General features: G+C 41.1%; 1 protein-coding gene across 4 annotated transcripts in view; it reads right to left on the bottom strand.

Annotated features, from left to right (window-relative positions):
- Positions 1–19,579, bottom strand: part of DOCK3 (dedicator of cytokinesis 3) — a 1,203,328-nt gene that overhangs the window by 278,254 nt on the left and 905,495 nt on the right. For all 4 annotated transcript variants that reach the window (XM_029599541.1, XM_029599543.1, XM_029599542.1 and 1 more), the window contains one exon: positions 10,350–10,444. In XM_029599541.1, coding sequence (XP_029455401.1) covers positions 10,350–10,444 — 95 coding nt within the window. The remainder of the gene's footprint in view (positions 1–10,349; positions 10,445–19,579) is intronic.

The following is a 19,579-nucleotide window of genomic DNA, read 5'->3' as shown; positions in this document are numbered from 1 at the left end:
GCTTCACTCCTTTCAAGAAACGGACTGCATCTGGATTACTTGACAAGACTCCACCATTCACCTAACCTCGGAAACAGCAAGAGCTGCCACCTGTACTTTTAATGAATTAAGGGCCAGCCCTTTATTCAATCCATCCTGCAAAAATTCCAAAATGAGTGGGATCTTAAACAAATGAGGAAGAACCCCTCAATCCTCACACCAAGCCTCAAACACTCATCAGACACGCACATAGTCTAAGGAAGCGGAGAACTTTCTTGCTCATAGCAAGGTGGCAATCACCGTAGTGGAATATCCACACCAGCAACTGAACCCTCTCAAGGGACATACCATAAGACAAAATCGAGTCTGTTCTTCATGAAGAACAGGCCTCTGCCATAACAGATCCCTGTGCAATGGAAAGCGAGGGGAGAGTTCACCAGGAGCCTTCGCAATTCTGCGTACCACAGTTTCCTGGGCTAATCTTTTCCCACTAGAAGTACCATCCCACTGTGATTCTCGAACTTCTGAATCATTCTGCCCAACATGGGCTATGGGGGAAAAGCATACAGCAGCTTGCCCTCCAGCTACTCCAGCAGGAGGGCATCGATGACCAAGGACTTTGGATTACTCCTGCGACTGAAGAAGTGAGGAACCTTCATATTGCGAGAAGTCACCAGCAGATCTAGAAATGGAAGGCCCAAGTGATCCAGTATTAGCTGAAACGCCTTGTTTGACAATTCCTATTCTCCTGGATCCGGACTATGTCTGCTGAGAAAGTCAGCTCTTACATTGTCTTTTTCTGCAATGTGAGAGGTTGAGATCTCCTGAAAATACACTTCTGTCTATTCCATAAGTTGGGCTATTTCCTGCAACACTTACTGGTTCTTGGTTCCTCCCTGCTGATTCATGTAAGCCACTGAGGTTGCATTGTTCGACATTAGGTCTGCTCGACCCTGCAATCGGTCGCTGAACCGCAAGCAAGCCAACTGGACCACACGGGCTTCCAGCTGATTGATGTCCCAAAGAGACTCTTCTGCACTCCAGCGCCCTTGCGCTATCAGCTCCTTATCATGAGCTCCCCAACCCTGGAGGCTCGCATCTGAAGTGAGTACTAGCCAGTCCAGTGATCTTAGGGAAACCACGTTTGTCAGATGATTTGCTTTTAACCACAGCTGCAGGTGAGTGCAGACTCCAGCTGTTGGTGAAGCGGAATCTAATAGTCCTGAGACTGTAGGTTCCAACAAGACAGCAGAGTGCATTGAAGAGGATCCATATGTGCCCTCGCACACAGCACCACCTCCAGGGTCGCCACCATCAATCTGAGCACCTTTATATAGGACCACAGTGTCAGGCGTACTGTGTTCACCATCAGCTTCTGAATATGGCCCTCCAGCAGGAACACCCTATCCTTTTTCATGTTGAACCAAACACCAAGATACTCTAGCGACTGTGATGGCTGAAGATTGCTCTTGGCCAGGTTCACCACCCAACATAGCTCCTGCAACAAGGAGATCACCTTGCATAAAACCCGGAGGCTCTCTTCCAGACTCTTGGCCACAATCAGCCTATCGTCCAAGTATGGGTGCACCAGGATCCATCCTTTTTCAACTCCCTCACCACCACCACCATAACCTTGGAAAAAGTTCTGGGCGCAGTGGCCAAACCAAAAGGTAGCACTTGAAACTGATAAGGATTCCCCAAAACTGTGAAATGCTGAAATAATTGATGCTCTAGTCGGATGGGAATATTCAGGCATGTCTCAGACAAATCAAGAAACTTCTCCGACTGTACTGCCATTATCACCATGCAAAAACGAGTCACATGCAAATGTTTGACTCCCTTGAGATCCAGGATGGGGTGAAAAGAGCACTCCTTCTTGGGCACAATGAAACAAATGGAATATCAGCCCGTATTTTCTTGAGACATGGGTACTGGAAATACAGCCTGCAGATTGAAAAGTCTTCACAACGTACACTCTTCTACCTGTCTCTTCTGTGGAGAGTTGCAGAGAGGCACTATGAACACATCCCGAGGAACATTGCGAAACTCCAGTGCATAGCCATCTCATATCACCTCCATAACCTACTGGTCTGACATGATTTCGACCCACCTCTGATAGCAGAGAGGGAGATGACCCCCTTCTCCTGTTCCCGGGGTGTGGGTCGGCACACCTTCATTGGTAGGCTCAGAAGGCCTCCACTACCCGAGCCTGCGCCCTGTTTGGACTGCCTAGGATGAAAAGACTGAGACCTACCCAAAGGTTAAGCCCTCTGAAAGGCTGCTTCTCTGTAGGGTTGAAAATGTTTGGATCCCCTAGCACGACCTCTCATTCTGAAGGAGCGTGCTGTCTGTTTCTTATCCTCTGGCAATCGAGGAACCTGGGACTTACCCCACTTATCACCATTTTCTCCTGTTCTCTCCCAAATAAGAGTGAGTCCTTAAAGAGCAAATTTCTAAGGTTAGACTTGGAGGTTGCATCAGCCAACCAATTTCTCAGCCATAACTGATGCCTAGCCGCTATTGCCGACTCCACCAGTGAACAACAAGAAGCTATCTGCAAATTCATTGTCATAGCTTCAAAGGCCTGCTTAAGGATAGCCTCAATTCTCCTATCCTGTGCATCCTTCAAGGCCGCTCCCCCTTCTACAGGAATAGTCGACCGCTTGGTAATGGCACACACAAGGGCATCCACTTTCAGTTGCTCTAAGTTGCAGTTGTTCTCTCACAGCTGGATCCAGGGGGTACAGTCCTTCCAAGACTCATCTGCCCTTGAAATTAGCTTCCGGGATGCCCCAGTCAAGATCTCTCAATTCCTGAATGGCCTCCATAATAGGGAAGAAACACACAAAGAAATCAAAATGGGAAATTTATTTGGCTCAGACATGGATTCAGCCCCAGGTACTCGCAGTATCTTCAATGTCTTGGAAATCAGAGCCAGTAACTTATCTCTATGAAAGAACTGCAACATAGTTCTATACAGCTCCAATCCCTGAGGAATTTCCCCATCCTCCAGGGAATAAGGATTGACTTCATCATCCGTGCCATCTGGGTCCCTACTAGGAAGACCGGCAGCAGATCATAGACATCTCCTTTCCAACTTCTTTCTACTTTTTACAATTTTTTCCACTCACAGGCAATTCCCTCAAAGGGAAATGCATGTCCACCCTCTGCTGGAGATGTAGAATACTTGCGGGCTGAAGTCAGGGAGGGCCTGTAAGCTGTGATGTCAGCTTTTGCTCCGTCTCCATCTGCTGGCAGAGGTGCATAATCTGCTTGTTGGGATTGACCTATCTGAATGCTAAAGAAATCCTAGTTAGTAGATTAACTTATCTGGCTAACATGTTGACTGCTTTTTGGCAAAAACAGAATTAGCCAGATAAGTTATCCAGCTAACTCTGAAAGTATGAGTTAGCTGGATAAGTTATATAACTTAACCCCCCCTGAAATGTCACTAACTTTTATCTAGCTAAACAGAGTTGCAGGAAATATAAAACCCATGGTTTGCCTAGCTACTGTAAGTTCCCAACTTAACCAAATAAACTATCTGAATATTGACCTGTAAGTGCTGGAGGCACTGACAGCCTGCCAAAATTTAGTATTCATTTATTCATTGCACTGTCAGTAAATGGACCAATCCCAGTTCAGTTCTGAATGGGGTTTTGACAATGAAAGAAAATACATTTGCAGTTCATTAATTTTCCCAAGTCTTCTATTTCTATACTGAAATAAATGTCTAACTGATGTGTTAAAATTTCCAGTACAAGCACTTTCCCCTCAACTGTGGGGGTTCAGTACATGCCATTGCTTGAAGCACAGATGGCTGAGGGGTGATAAGATAGAGATCTATAAAATAATGAGTGGAATGGAACGAGTAAATATTAATTGGTTGTGTTCTCTTTCAAAAAAATTCTAACACTAGGGGACACACAATGAAGTTACTAAGTGACTTATTTAAAACTAATAGAATATGTCAATTTGAATGGCAAACAGGCATTATTGAATTCTCTAGACTTGAAATATGTTCTTCATGCCCCTTATGGCAAACTGCCACAAGGCTGAATAAAGAGTATTATGATATTACCTCTTAAGTGGGGTTAAATTACTAAAATTGTTTCAGAAGTCACCATCCTGCACTCAGTTTTTACCAATACAAGGGAATTCTGATATCTTGCCTGGAACTAATACGACTGATTTCCAAAGATGGAAGAGGAATGGTATATCTCAGGTGCAATGCGTAATGGGTGTAGGGGATAAGATGTTATTCTTTCAGGAACTGAAACAATATCATTTGAATGATAATAGTTATTTCTCTTATATGCAACTGAAACGTATCTCCTCATTACCTGCAAATGAGTTGGATTCCTCTTTTATGGAGTCCATGGAAGACTTTAAATTTGATATAATCAAAAAGCTATCCATGTCTAGATTACACAAGGGATTGCAAAAATGTGCTCCGTAGATGAGTTTTGAGCTTTTGCTCAATAGATGGAAGAATAATGGCAACTTTGCAATTACAGAAATAACACTGAGATCTTGTTTTAAACATCTGAAGGAACTTTCCACTAACATGTACATTAGAGAGCTGCAATATAAATTCCTGAGGAGGGCATGTGTCTCACAGTCCCAAGCATATAGAGCTGGATTTTCTCATATGGATCTCTGTGGACATTGTGGAGTAGAAGTGGGTACACTTTCGCATGTCTTTTGGTTGTGTCCGAATATCCAACTGCTGTGGGCCAAGATAGCTAGTTATATATCAAGAATTATAGGGTATGACATTCCAAACTCCCCAGAAGCTATGCTATTTGAACAATTTCCCCCAGCGCTTTTTAAGACAAGGAGAGGTAGATTGTTTGTTTGGGAAGCCTGTATTATAGGCAAGAGGACCATCCATGTTTGTTGAAGAGGGGAAAATGCACCCTCCTTTTGGCAATGCAGAAACTTGTTGCATGACATGGAGCATATGGTCTCAAAATACACTTTTTGTCGTTGGAATTTGTTTATGACAGTTTGGGAGAAGTACATCCAGGCAATGTCTCCTAGAGTGCAAAATCTGACTATTAATAGTGGACCGTGAGTGCACAGAGGTTATACATGCATACATCTTCGAAATGGATAATGCCAGAATGACTCTGGACTTATGGATCCAGAGATTTGGTAAATAAAGGGTAAGAAGAGAGGGAATTAGTAATGTCTATATGTGGGGGGTGGATACGGATATATTAGGAAAAATAAATGTTTGTATGCAATTGTCTTTAGGATACACAATAAAGCACAATACCTGAAGGATAAGTTTGTTGCTGTTTTTTCTTTTGCATCTAATAAAAGAGTTGAAACATAAAATGTATAAAAAATATTTTTTAACTCAATACATAACTAAGCTCTAGAATTTGATGCCAGAGGATGTGGTGAAAGCTGTTAGTGTAGCTGGGTTTAAAAAATGTTTGGACAAGTTCCTAGAGGAAAAGTTCATAAACTATTATTAAGGTGGAGTTGCAGAAATCCACTGCTTATCCCTGAGATATGCAGCATTGAATCTATCCTATCCCTTGGGATCCTGCCAGGTACTAGTGATCTGGATTGGCCACTGTTGGAAACAGGATACTGGGCTTGATGAACCTTTGGTCTGACCCAGTATGGCATGTTCTTAGGGTATCACCAATACTATTCACAAAATCATCCCTTTATCAATGAAAACAATTATATATCCTAAAAAACATTGCAACCAAAATTTAAGTGATCTTATATTCAGAGAGCTATACATTAAGGGGTAGATTTTAAAAGGTGTGCATGGGCGTCGATTTGTTTGCGCAACCTGGCGCGAATAAATCTACGCCCGCGCGCATGTTATAAAATCCAGGGTCGGTGCGCTCAAGGGGGTGCACAATTGTGCAACTTGTGTGCGCCGAGCCGCACAGCTTTCCTCCGTTCCCTCCCGCCCCCCTGCACCTTCCCCAATCTAACCTGCCCCCCAGCCCTATCTAAAACCCCCTCCAAACCTTTATCGTAGAAGCTACGGCTCGCCTCCAGCCACTATGCCGGACAACTCGGGACCACCCCCAAACCTCCGCCATGCCCCCGGACCACCTCCTGACCCGCCCCCTTCCCGCCCCTTTTTCAAAGCCCCAGGACATACATGCGTCCCGGGGCTTGCGCGAGATAGGCTCGGCGCGTGCAGGGGCAGCTTAAGGGCAGCCTTTCGGGGGTTATGCGCGTAACCCTTTGAAAATCTGCCCCTAAATATTTTGTATTTTATAATTTGGATCGTCATACCATCCCACAGATATGGAGCATTGCTTTTGCTCAGAATTTTCACCGCTCAGGGTCACCTTTAATCATCAGTCCATATTCATCGGATTTTTAAGAATTTTTTAATTTTTAAGTTTTTGTGAAGAAATCTTTTTAATGTTTTAAATAAAAATACAAAAAAGAAGTACTTCCCCTTAGTTAGAGTCCAGAGTCCGACATGATATCACGTTTCGCGTCCTGCTGCTTCAGGGACCCTCCAAACGAATTGTTGTCCACAAGAAATTATACCGTTGCTCAAAAAGAGTCAAAGTGAACCTTTTAAATCTTCTTTATATGTCACAACCTTTTTGGCATGCTCTTAGAGTATGCCTGGGACTAATGGAGCAGCAGGTGAACTAGATTAAGAAGTGAACTTAAATCTGATGGCATTTCTGGAGCAATCACAGGAAGTGGTGATGACAAGAGCCACTTTGCTTGTGACTCTTGCACTAGAAGCCAAAAGGTACTGGATTTTTAAGGCTTTTTTTGTGAATATAGATGTTTTATTTTTCAGCAGAAAGTTAAGGTTTTCCCTGACTCTAAGATTTATTGCTGGAGGATATGGTGAAAGATGTTAGTGTAGTTGTGTTTAAAAAATGCTTAGACACGCTCCTTGAAGAAAAGTCCACCAACCATTAAGATGGACTTGGGGAAATCCATTGCTTAACCCAGGGATAAGCTGCATGGAATCTACTGACCTTTTGGAATTCTGCCAGGTATTTGTGACCTGGAATGGTCATGGTCGGAAACAGAATACTGGGCTTGATAGACCTTTGCTCTGACCCAGTATGGCAAATCGTATGTTCTTATGACCTCTGTAAAACTGCACAGATCAAAAGAAGTATGTATTGTGCAGCTGGGGGCTGATGTTTTTTCCTCAAGTTTCCACTAACGTGTATTATTAAGTATCAAGGAGCTTGCTTTATTTTTTTTGCCCTTCTTAGCTGAATAAGTTTATGGAAGATTGTGAAGCTCATAGGTCTGTTGAAGTGCACCCTTAGAAGTATATCTCAAATTAGATATTGTGAGTGTTCAGTCTTTTATATGAGCCCGTGAATGATGGTCAAGGTTCTTGAGTATTTTTTTCCCCTATATTCCCCTTTGGAGTTCTGTTTCATGAATTTTTTTCCTCTATTCCTCTCACCTCTATTTTGGGGACTTGTCAAATTATTACTCAGCTTGCAATCCTCACATTCTCATATATGAGATTTGTTTTCTTTCCATTTTGGAAGATTATAAAAAGAATTTCCAATTTGTTTCATGCATATATATTTATTTCTGTTAAAGATGTTTCTATTCTTGATTAAATTTTTAATATATATATATTAAATAATTTTTATTTAAAAAAGGAAACTGTTTTAGGACTGAGTGAGAGATTCTTGCTGAAATTAAGACTCTAGTACCTTTGCTTGCAACATATTCAGATACCTTTGACAAATCTAGGCTATAATCACCAGGACTAGCTTTCTCTTTTTGTATTAAAGACTTGAATGCTAATATCCCCATTTCAGTTGCAAGAAGAAATAAGAGCTCCACTGCCTGCCTCTACAACTTAAAAAGGAAGATGCTTCACAGAAACATAAAACTTGATAGTAGATAAACACAAAACAGTCTATCTAATGTACCCATCCACATCTTCTGCCCAGCTTTATAGTCCCTTTCTCGTTCTCAGAGATCATCTGTGTTCATCCCATGTTTTTTTTTAACTCTCTTATTGTCCTCATCTCCAACACTTCCATGCATCCACAAACCTTTCCATACAGAACTATTTCCTTAGATTACTTCTGAGTCTATCCCCTTTCACCCTCATCCCATGAACCCTGATTCTAGATTCTCCTTTGCATTTATTCTTTGGAGGTACTTAAATGTCTCTATCATGTCTCCTTTTTCCCTTCTTCCTTCCAGAGCATACATGTTTAGATCTTTAAGCCTGTCCCCATATGCTTTAAGATGAAAACCATTATAATGATGAAGAACATTTTAATGCTCTGCCCCTCTGGCTCAATTCTATTTGGTTTACATCCTTTTGAAGGTATGATCTCCAGAATTGCACACAATACTCCAATTCTCACCAAAGATTTACACAGAGGCACTACAATCTCATTTCTCCTACTAGTTATTCCTTTCCCTATGCACCCAAAAATCCTTCTGATTTTGCCATCATTTTATTACCTCAGGGTTGCTCAAACTGTTCTTGGGCGCACACCCCCCTCCCAAGCCAGTCAGGTTTTCAGGATACCCTTAATGAATATGAATGAGAAATATTTGCAAACATAGAAGGTAGTGCATGCAAATAAATTTCATGCATATTCATTAGATATACCCTGAAAACCCATCTAATTCGGGGCCCTAAGTTTGATCATCCCTAATCTACCTGTTTGGCCACTTTAAGATAATCAGATATGATTCTCTCCAGATCCTACTCTTTTTTTGTGCATAGAACTTCTCCTCCATTGTGTACTGCACCTTTGGATTTTTGCAAACCATATGCATAACCATGTCTTTTTTTGCATTAAATCTTAGTGACCAGACTCTAGATTATTGCTCAAGTCTCACTAGATCCATTCTCATACTTTCCACACCTTCCAGGGTGTCTACCTTGTTGCAAATTTTGGTATCATCAACAAAAAGGCAAACTTTTCCCGATAGTCCATCTGTAATATTGGTAATGAAAATGTTGAAGAGAACTAGACTGAGGGCCAATCCCTGTGGTACACCACTGGTAACCCCTCTTTCTTTGGAATGAACTTCCCGATTAGTTTTTCATTTTTGGACTGGTCACTTCGCTTATTAAATAGGGGTTTATCTCATCATGACTGGCCAAAAATCCTGGCGCCAATTTTTGGTTTCTTTAAATGTATAATCTGCCGGCACTGCCTGTTCCTTCTTTCTTTGTAAAATTGTATGTGAGTATTACTTTGAAAGTATTACGTTAAAATAATGTGTAATGATTTGATTATGAATTTCTATCTGTGTTGTTCAATTTTGGATCTTTTGCCATGAGTTCCCCCCATTTAAATTGTTCTTTCTGTTACAGCCTATGAACCCCGCTTTAAATACGTCCCTCCTGAATCAGCCGTGTTTGGCGAAACACGGGTCCGTGTCGGGGGACCCTGTCTAAAACTGTGCCTTTTCAAAGCAATGGAGTTGCCGCCAATAAAAAGTTAATTTTACAACTACTCTTATGTTGTTTTGGGACTCATTAAACTCTACTGCATTTCCCGATTTGTTGTTGCTGAATGCTTGAAGTGCAGTTTCTCGCTCCTGCATTTGTTTTGTGGATATCACTACTCAATTAGTTTCTAAACCTGTTAGTCACGTTAAGGATCATAGCTAGGGCACTCTGTTTATAAGTCACCAACCACATAGACTACTTCTAGCATTCTCCCCTGATTCAATTCTCTAGTCACTCATTTAAAGAAATAGATTAGATTTGCCTGATAAGACCTAAATCTGGTAAAACCATGCTGCCTCAGATCTTGTAATTCAATGGATTCCAGAACTGCACTATCCTTTGTTTAAGCAAGGATTCCATTCATTTACTCACCACCAAGGTCATACTAATCGGCAAGTAGTTTTCACACTTTTCCTTATTTCCACTTTTGTGAAGAAGAAATACATCTGCTCATCTCCAAGTCTTTGGAACCATTCCTGACTCTATATAAGTGTTGAAAATGTTAGACAATGTTGCTGCTTGAATGTCCCTAGGCTTCCTTAATATCCTTAGATCTACTTTTAGTTTTGCATGCATCTCACAGTCTTCTGAAAATGTATTGAGGTCTACCTATTTCCAATCCTATTTGTGGCAGTTTTCTGTGGGCCTATTTCAAGCCCTTTCTCAGTGAACACTGAACAGAAATATTTGTTCAGCAAATCTGATTTCTCCTCATCAACCACTAAATATTCCCTTTGCTTCAAAGGGATTTGGCCAGGTAATCCTCAATAATCACTGTCAGTGTCTGGACTAAGCTACAATTATAACCAGGGTTAACTTTTGAAGAAAACAAAAGCTACAGGTTAGTGAATTAACACCAAAATGCTGCAGAGTAGTCACCAACAAAATCTAATTTCTACAGACTTACTTGCTGGTAAGCAGCCTCATCACCATCCAGTCACGGGGGAAGACACTCAACTTCATCAGATTCCGAAAGACACAAAAGATCTTCAGTAGAAATTCCTAACAACCACATGGGAAAGATATGAAGAAAACAGAAATGAGAGAGATCAAAATAAAACATTTGGAGTGAATCCAGAGCAGTTGTACAGGAAACTGGGGTATTGTATTAAGCACCAACAAAATCTGAAACAAAAACTGTTCTGGATAAATTTCTATGAGAATTCAATTGAGCAAACCAACAATTGGCTACACAGCATACAGAGGAACATGGAAAAGGCAAACATCAAAATTATGGAATGGCTAGAAGTAACGCCCAACTTTTCATTCATTTAACGACTCTCCATCAAGGCCTGGCAAACTGCAAAAATCAATTGATCAAACAGTAAGAATAACATCTCAATGCTAATAGCAGGAAGAACATTTCTCCTTTCAAAGGCAGACATAATGCTACCAAAAACTACTGACTAATTCCTTGTTCAGCTACAATTTTCAAACTGTTTACTGCAATATATGCAAATAGGATATATAATCACATAGACTCTAATAGTATCATGGCAACAGAACAGAAGGGCAACAAAAGACAAGCATATGGAATCTAAAACCATTTGATGCTGAATAAGACCATCATTGTCAGCTATACAAAAAATCAAAACCTAAAAATGTTTACTGATAATCAACACAGAAACATAATGGCAGACACAAAAAAAACATACGGCCTATCTAGTCTGTCCATCCATATCAATTATTCAGCTTTACAACCCCTACAATCCCCCAGTAAACCTCTGGGTTTATACCATACTTTCTTGAATTCAGATACTGTCCTTGTCGCCACCATTCCCATGGGGAGGCTGTTCCATGAATCTACCACCCTTTCTGTAAAGAAATATTTCCTGAGTCTACTCCCTTTCACTCTTATCCCATGATCCCCTGTTCTAGAGCATCTATTCTGCCTTTCCTCTAGGGTGTACATATTTAGATCTTTCAGTCTGTCCCCATATGCTTTAGAAAGATGACCACTGATCATCTTAATTGAAGTCACCCTCTGGACTAACCAGTTTATATCGTTTTGAAGATGTGGTCTCCAGAATTATATACAATATTCCAAATAAGGTCTCACCAGGGACCAAAACAGGGGCAATATCACCTTTTTTCTGCTAGCTGCTCCTTTCCTCATCCAACCAAGCAGCTTTCTGGTTTTTGCCATCACCTTATCTATCTATACATATATATCAAAAGCTTGTGTTGGTCACTCAGTTGGTCACTCTGTTGTGTCTGTCTGAGGCTATTATGTGGCACCCAGAACAGTAGAATGTATACTGTGCAAAGACAGCCTGCTTTGTCTGCAAAGCACTGTCTCACACACACACACACACACACACACACACACACAAAAACATACAATTTAGCTAGAGACAGTCTCACACAGGCAAAGGCATATCCATATAAGCATAGGCAATCACACATACACACAAGCAACCACACCCACAGGCTGTTATTGACCAGATAGCCTGAGCAACACCAGGTAACATTAGTTAATAAACTCTGTCTGTGAAGCCCTGTCTCTCATGCTTCCACGCACAAGGACAGGCAGGTGTGTACACACATAGATGCACTTCCACGTGCAGGAAGCAAGTACAAGTTTGCATAAGCAAACACAAGCTCACACATGCATATACACACACACACACACACACACAAGCAGAAACACTCACGCACAAACACAGGCATCGCCACACACAGGCATTCACAAACACATACAGACACAGGCACACACATACATGGGTGCACACACAGAGGATATTACAGACGAGACTACCCAAACAATGCCAGGCACTTTCTGCTAGTTTATTTATATTTCTTGTATTCTGCTACCTCCACACAAATGTTCAGAACAGATCACAGCATAAACATTCATAATCATTTTACACATTACAAAATCATTATCACAATGCAATTAAAACAGATAAAATCAAATACAATGAACACTAAAAATATTAAATAAACAGCATATATATAGATCACATCATAAAAGCCTGAAATCTACAACAGAGGTGCACATATCTCCTACTGAAAAGCATGCCTAAAATAGAATGCCTTAAGTTTTTCCTAAATTCTTTACAATCAACCTCATCCTTAAGTGCTGTTGGTAGAGCATTCCACATGACAGGACCTATATAAAAAGATGCACAGGAGCAGGTCACTTGTAGCTGTACTTGAGCAAATCAGGAATAACTAATAAGTGGCCCGATGATCTCAACTCTCAGACAAGAGTTTGTCTGAAAAATGTTTTTTTAAAACTACAAGACACATCTGAATACAACAATTTAATCACCATAAGCTTAAACTGAGTTTGCCATTGTAATAGAAGCCAATGAAGTTTTCACTGTTTCAAAGTAATGTGCACTCTAATTCCAGCCCTAGTAAGCAGACTTGCAGCTGTGTTTTGTATCAATAGAGGAATGCACATTAAATTTTTGGCAACCCCAATCAAAAGTTGTTAATGCAACTGGCTGATTACAAGTGCTGCAAGACTCTTCTAAAGTCATCATTAATGATATACAAATTGTAATCATCTAAAACAGATTCCCAACCTCTGTGGATACAGTCGTGAAAATCACTCTCATCACTCTTCCGGGTCACTGGTCAGAGGAATTCTCAAGTGGAGAAATAACCACGGAGTGCAAAAATGGTGTTCAAAGAAAATGTACTTAAATTTTGAAAATAAGAATCCAGCAAGAAGAAAATCAGGAACAGCATTAGAACAATCATAATCAAAAAAGTAATAGTTTCATTGTTTATGGTAAATCCCCTACTAGTTATTCTCCCAGCTGAACCAGTGTCCAACTCTAGAATCCCTTCCCCTTGGAGGGTAGGATACCCTCTCTCTCAAGTTCCAGCATAAAAAAAAGGCTGGAAAGTTAACAAAACCCCCTTGTTCAAAAATAGATTTTCTAAAATAGATAATTCTAACGGTTTCTGTAAAAAATATCAAAACTCCACAATCTCCAACCTCTGCTGTTGACTGGTCACAAAGGCAAAAGATCCAGAATCCAGCCCTTCAAGATAGTGGGGGTTTGCCCATCTATCAGGAAACTGATTCAAAACCCAAAACTTCAAAAAAAATCTTCAAAATGCTCTTCCACTCTTCTTGGGTACAATCCACCAGGCTTGCAGAAAGATCCCTCTTGATCAGTTTTCTGGTTGGGAGGAAATACCAACAACACTGCAAAACTCATCCTCCTCTTGGGGAGAGGCAATGACAAAGATCATATGGTCAGGGGGAAATTTATATTCCTGACCTACAACCCACAAAAAAAGTGGAATTACAGCAGGGGGAGGACCCCAAAAATGCAAAATCCACAGATAACTACAGGGCAAAATATTAGTGACAGGCAAAGCTGGGTCACATTTGGGCTAAAAAAAAAATGGAGAATAACTTCACCCAACCCAGCAACCAAAAACAGAGGAGATTTTGCCACGTTACGATCATGAAGAGAAAGAAAGGAAAATGATAGTGTGGAATTAGAATAGAAAGACCCTCTTGGGTCTCCAATACTAGGCCAGTTTTGCAGAGTGTAATGCTATGGAACAGAACACGCAGAGCTAAGCATTTTGTTTTTTGCATGTGTCTAAAGGCTGATGATCTGATTAAGAAATGAATGATTAAGTCATAACTGTCTGAAATCAAGAATTATTTTAAGGCTGCACTTGGATGAAACTACAATTGTTTCGCCTTTTCATAGGAGATAAATAGTGAAAAAATTCACATGATGCTCCAGGAGCATTAAAGGACATCTTGTCCTTGGGATCTAAAATAGTTGCTAAGATTTAAGATGAAGGAAAGGGGTGTATTATATTTATTTATTTATTTATTTTTAATTTTTATATACCGAAGTTCTTGTAGGGACTACAAATCACTCCGGTTTACATAAAACAATGAACTGCCCAACAGAGAGCGGAGCTTTACATAGAACAGTAGAACATATGGAACAATATAACTATATGACAATTTAACATAGTGATAAATAAATATTATAGTTTAACTGGTAATACTAGATGACAATTTAACTAGATGACAATTTAACATAGTGATAAAATAAATTATAGTTTAACTGGTAATACATAAAAATTATATTATTTAATATAAGCAGTATAACTATTTAATGTAGAATAAAGGCGTATTAACAGTGCCAAATATATATATAGAAATGAATTTTTTGAACTCAAAGATAGTTGTTCCGTTGCAGAGTCTTAAAAAAGGAATTGGTGTGGTGTCCATGATTAGGAGATACCTAATATATAGGATGTCTGTCCGTCAGAGTAGAATTAAGCGTCTGGGAAGGCTTGTTTGAAAAGAAAGGTCTTAAGTCTTTTTTTGAATTCTTGGTGACTAGTTTCTAATCTTAGATCTGGGGGAAGTGTTATAGCATACATCTTATTAATTACTAATCAATATATCTTTGGATGAAGGAATAACTCCCCTCCATGACTGGCTCCATGAAGTGACGATGTCATAAGAATATGATGCAAGGAAATAGGTAATCAAAGAACCACCCGCGAGTCATCTCCCTCCGTTATCAGGACCTCTTCTGGATCACTCATGTCCTTATCCGCTTTCTGATTGACATCCGCTATGAGATCTGCTGGGCCATCCTGATCCACCCCTGGAACAACCCCAAGACCATCTTCCGGGTCATCTAGGTCCAAATCATCCAAGCTGCCAAAGCCCCTCAAGATGGTCTAGGCCCAGCCAAAAAAGGAGGTCCCCTGACCAAGTGGTCCCTCAGCCTCTTTGCAGCAGGACAAGACGGCTTACTGAAATGCCTTTTATAGCCAATGCTTTTCCTAGTTAAAAAGGCCTTATGTATATGCAAGACAAATTCTGAAGAAAACTCCATGTCCATCCTCTCCCCTGTCCAGCCCAGAGCCTGCACCTTCCCCCCCACCCCCCGATGGGATCGCCGGAGACAATGGGGAAGGGGAGTCCATGGGATCCTGGGAGGCCATCACCTTCCAAGCTGTAGCCCTTCTCCTGCATGACAGGCTGTTTAGGCTTCCAGTATTGATCCTGACAGGGCCTTGGGAACCCGTGGCTCTCCTACCAGCCTCGTTCTCCCAGGAGGGCCCCTCCCCTCTAGAAACGAATCACGGGATAGCGCTACTGCATTCAGCTGTCTCCGTGCCAGGCCGCTGGTCCGACAAGCTTTCCTGTGCTGGGAAACTGCTATCGCCACCATCTTGTCTCTACGTGGCCGGGCCTGCTGCAGAGGAACAGAAGTCGTGTGATCACGGTGCAAGGGTGAGGAGGGGAAAACTGACCAATGCAGCCTCCGACTCCCTGAGCAGCCTGAAACTGCGATCAGAGGAGTTACACTGCTTCCTTCCCCAGCCTGGGCCTGCCCCAATGATCAAACCAGGAACAGTCCAAGTGGTTGCTGCTGAAAGAAAAAGCTAACAATTTTTTTTTTTTTTTTTTAAGAAACAGCAGCTACAGCATAGGAAGAAATTCAAGCAAAAAAAAAAAAAAGGAATACTTCCCTGCTGCTGGCAACACATCTGGGAAGGCGCCTTTAGGGATAAGAGGGAACCAGGACTCCTGGTTGTCGGATCCCTGGATCTGCTGCGGGTCAAACTGTCCAGGGTTTACCAACCCCTCGCTCTTCTGGCTCAACCTGAGGGATGGCCCACAAAGGTACCTAACACCTCAGGGAGCATCTTCTAACTTCTCTTCTTCTGTTGCTTCTTTTTTTCTTTTTCTTAACTGCAGGTTTGCACCCCTACCATCTGCTGGAAACAGAAAAATGCTGAGGGTCTGCAGGAGGTACTCTCGGTTATGTAGCAGTGCCTCAAAGTTTTTAGCTCTCTATCTCCATCTGCTGGTAGGGATGCAAAACCCACTTGTCTGGACTGATCTGAGGTACGAACAGGAACATATTAATTATTAATCAGTATATCTTTGGATGAAGGAATAACTCTCATCCATGATTGGCTCAATGAAGTGATGACATCATGAGAATATGATGCAAGGAAATGGGTAATCAAAGAATATTGTATTGATTGGCTATGTATGTGTGTAATGAAAAATATATAACAAGCTGCCTATGTATAATGTAGGCAGAGCAACAATATTTTTAGATTTTGCTGTTAGACCTGTGTCTTTTGCAATAAAACCACATAAAAGAGGATGTTTTGATTTCATGTCAGATTTTCCTGGTCATGTCACTCTGCTGCTTTAAAAGTTGCTCCTGAAGACAGAAACCAGAGATCTGGTTGGCAGCTCTTACGCTGACCAACTTCTTTTTTGGAATTCTGGGAAAATATCTACAACAAATCTTACTGTAGCTGTCTGACTGTATATGGTCTTTGGATTTGCAAAAACAATGAGTTGTGTATTTTCCCTTATACACATTGGGGTAGATTTTAAAACCCCTGCGCGCGTAAATCCTCCCGGATTTACCAGCGCAGGGCACTCGCGCGCCGGCGCGCCTATTTTGCATAGGCTGCCGGCGCGTGCAAAGCCCCGGGACGCGCGTAAGTCCCGGGGCTTCCTAAAAGGGGCGGGAGGGGCGTGTCCGGGGGCAGGGGGTGGTCCGGGGCGGGTCCGGGGGGCGTGGCGACGGTTCGGGGGCGGGCCGGGAGAGCGGTCCGAGTCCCCCGGCACTGCGGCCTGTGCTGGGGGATGCCGGGGCGGCATGCGCAAGTTACGCCTGCTTCAAGCAGGCGTAACTTGCCCAACAAAGGTAGGGGGGGGATTTAGGTAGGGCTAGGGGGTGGGGTAGATAGGGGAAGGGAGGGGAAGGTGGGGGGACGCAGAAGGAAAGTTCACTCCGAGGCCGCTCCGATTTTGGAGCGGCCTCGGAGGGAACGGAGGCAGGTTGCGCGGCTCGGCAGCCTTGCGTGCGCCGACCCCGGATTTTATAAGATACGCACGGCTATGCACACGTATTTTTTGAAGATCTACCTCAGCGAGTTCTTTACCATGAACACCAGTTCACATAATTTTAAGATAATCTAATGCAATGGCTCTCATGCCGGTCCTCAGGACATAGCCAGCCAGTCTGGCTTTCAAGATATCTACAATGAATATTAAGAGATCTATTTCTTGACTTCCTTGATTGTATGAAAATCTAACATATGCATGTATATTCACAGTGGATATCCTGAAAACTTGACTGGCTGGATGTGTCCCAAACACTAAGTTGAGAACCACTGGCCTACTGGTCTACTATCGAATGTCATAACCCTGAGACTGCAACTGTATCACTGAAACAGCAGCTGGGGAAGAGCCTTACTGACATTTGACAGATGTTAGGAGTTTTGTGAATGGTTCAGCATCTGGCATGGCCTTCAGCTTCTAGTCTGAATCAAACTTTAAAACATCTCAATCATAATGGGGCAAACACAGACAGTAATTTTCCAGGGAGGGGGCCTATTTATTTAAAAAGCTTATATGCCACTTAAGTAACACAAATTTTTCCAAGCAGTTCACAATTCATAATACTAACAATCTTTACATACATTAAGCAGAATGATAACTAGTACAGCATTAAATAAACATATGTGTAGCACAACTGATGCAAAAAAACAAATAAAATACAAAAATCTATGTACCAAGCAGTAAGAACAAACAAAAATAAAATAAAATGCTGATCTGGTAAGTCATTCTCTGAGATGATATATTACCAGATTAATCCAACGGACAATTCCTTGATTCCTTCAGTGACTATTTCATTTATGTCTTGGCGGAATAAGACATTGCTGAAACAATTTTGTGACTGAAATTAATTTGGAGTAACTTTAGTTTAGTTTATAACATTTGATAAATCGCCTTTCTTTGGAAATAAAGTGATGTACAATTTAAAAAACATTAAACATAAAAATACAGGATATATAGCAGCAACACAACATTCTATACTAAGAATCAGTAAATTAAATAAAATGATATATATAAAACTTTACAGTATGTTAGGTTTATTTTAATCTGCACAGAGGAATTTCACTTCTGGCTTTTGTTAAAGAGCATCACAGAGGCACAGAAAACAAGGGGACATCAATGCTGAAAATGTGAACCCCCTTGCCCCCAAAATACTTTTAACTTTAAATGGAGTTTTTTCATTTTCAGACAAGCTCCATACATAAGGTTTGAAAGCTGTAGACCCAAAGGTAGGATATAAATAAATATGGTGTAACATTTGAAGATGAGGTGCAAAAACGCAAATTACAACCTTTTTGAATTTGACAGAATTTAAAATTTTTCCTCAGTTTCACAAAAGAAATTTGTTGAAATTTTCTCATTGAATCTAGGGACTATATGCAAGTTCATTACGCATTTACTGATTGACAGATACCACATCAAATCTGCCCACTGCCCACTGTGAATCAGGAAAATCTGCAGTGGTTACAAAACATTTTTGCCAAACTAATTCAATAAACCTGTGAACTACTTATGGGTTTACTGAAATAGTTTGCAAAATTATGTTTTAAAATGTTTGCACATTTCTAGACAAAGTACTCTCCCAGAAGGGCAGTACTCTGACATGTAGGATGGGGTTTAAGAAGTTGGTGTGGAATATGTACAAAAGTCAATCATGAAATTTAAGGGGGAAATGTGTTAAAAAAAAAATACTTTAAAAGATATGCACATGCAAAATTAGCAGCTGCGTACGCAAACAGCGCATATTTGTGCTGGTGTCATTTTATAAACCTTGCACATACATACGCAAATACTGGTGCGCAAATAAATATGTGCACATAAAAAAGGGGCAGATCAGGGGTATTCCAGGATGGGGCCAGCATTTAGGTGTATAAATTACAATTTTAAAACCTGCGCGACTAACTTTTTACTATTTATCAGGTGTTAAGTCAGAATAGAATTCTTCATAGCCAAATACTGACTGGGTGAAGGATCAGAATAAACTAGGGGAAGTGCAAGCTGAATAATCAGGGAGGTCTAGATGACACAGAGATAGACTGGGTAAACTGGTGAACTTATTGATAAAACTGGTAATTTCCTTCATGCACGCATGTTACAAAATATGTTGACTCGCATGTGTAAAAGCCGACAAGTGCTAAGGAAAATACATTGATATTTTCTTGTGAAAATGCTTAAAACTAGGAGCACACATACGTGTGCGCATACTTGCATAGACGATATAAAATTCATGCGCATGTGGGCATGTGCCCCCTTAGGCACAT

This window comes from Rhinatrema bivittatum, chromosome 4 (assembly GCF_901001135.1).
Source record: "Rhinatrema bivittatum chromosome 4, aRhiBiv1.1, whole genome shotgun sequence".
NCBI lineage: Eukaryota > Metazoa > Chordata > Amphibia > Gymnophiona > Rhinatrematidae > Rhinatrema > Rhinatrema bivittatum.
The sequence above is the reverse complement of the archived record's forward strand: the minus strand, read 5'-3'. Positions and strand labels throughout refer to the sequence as shown.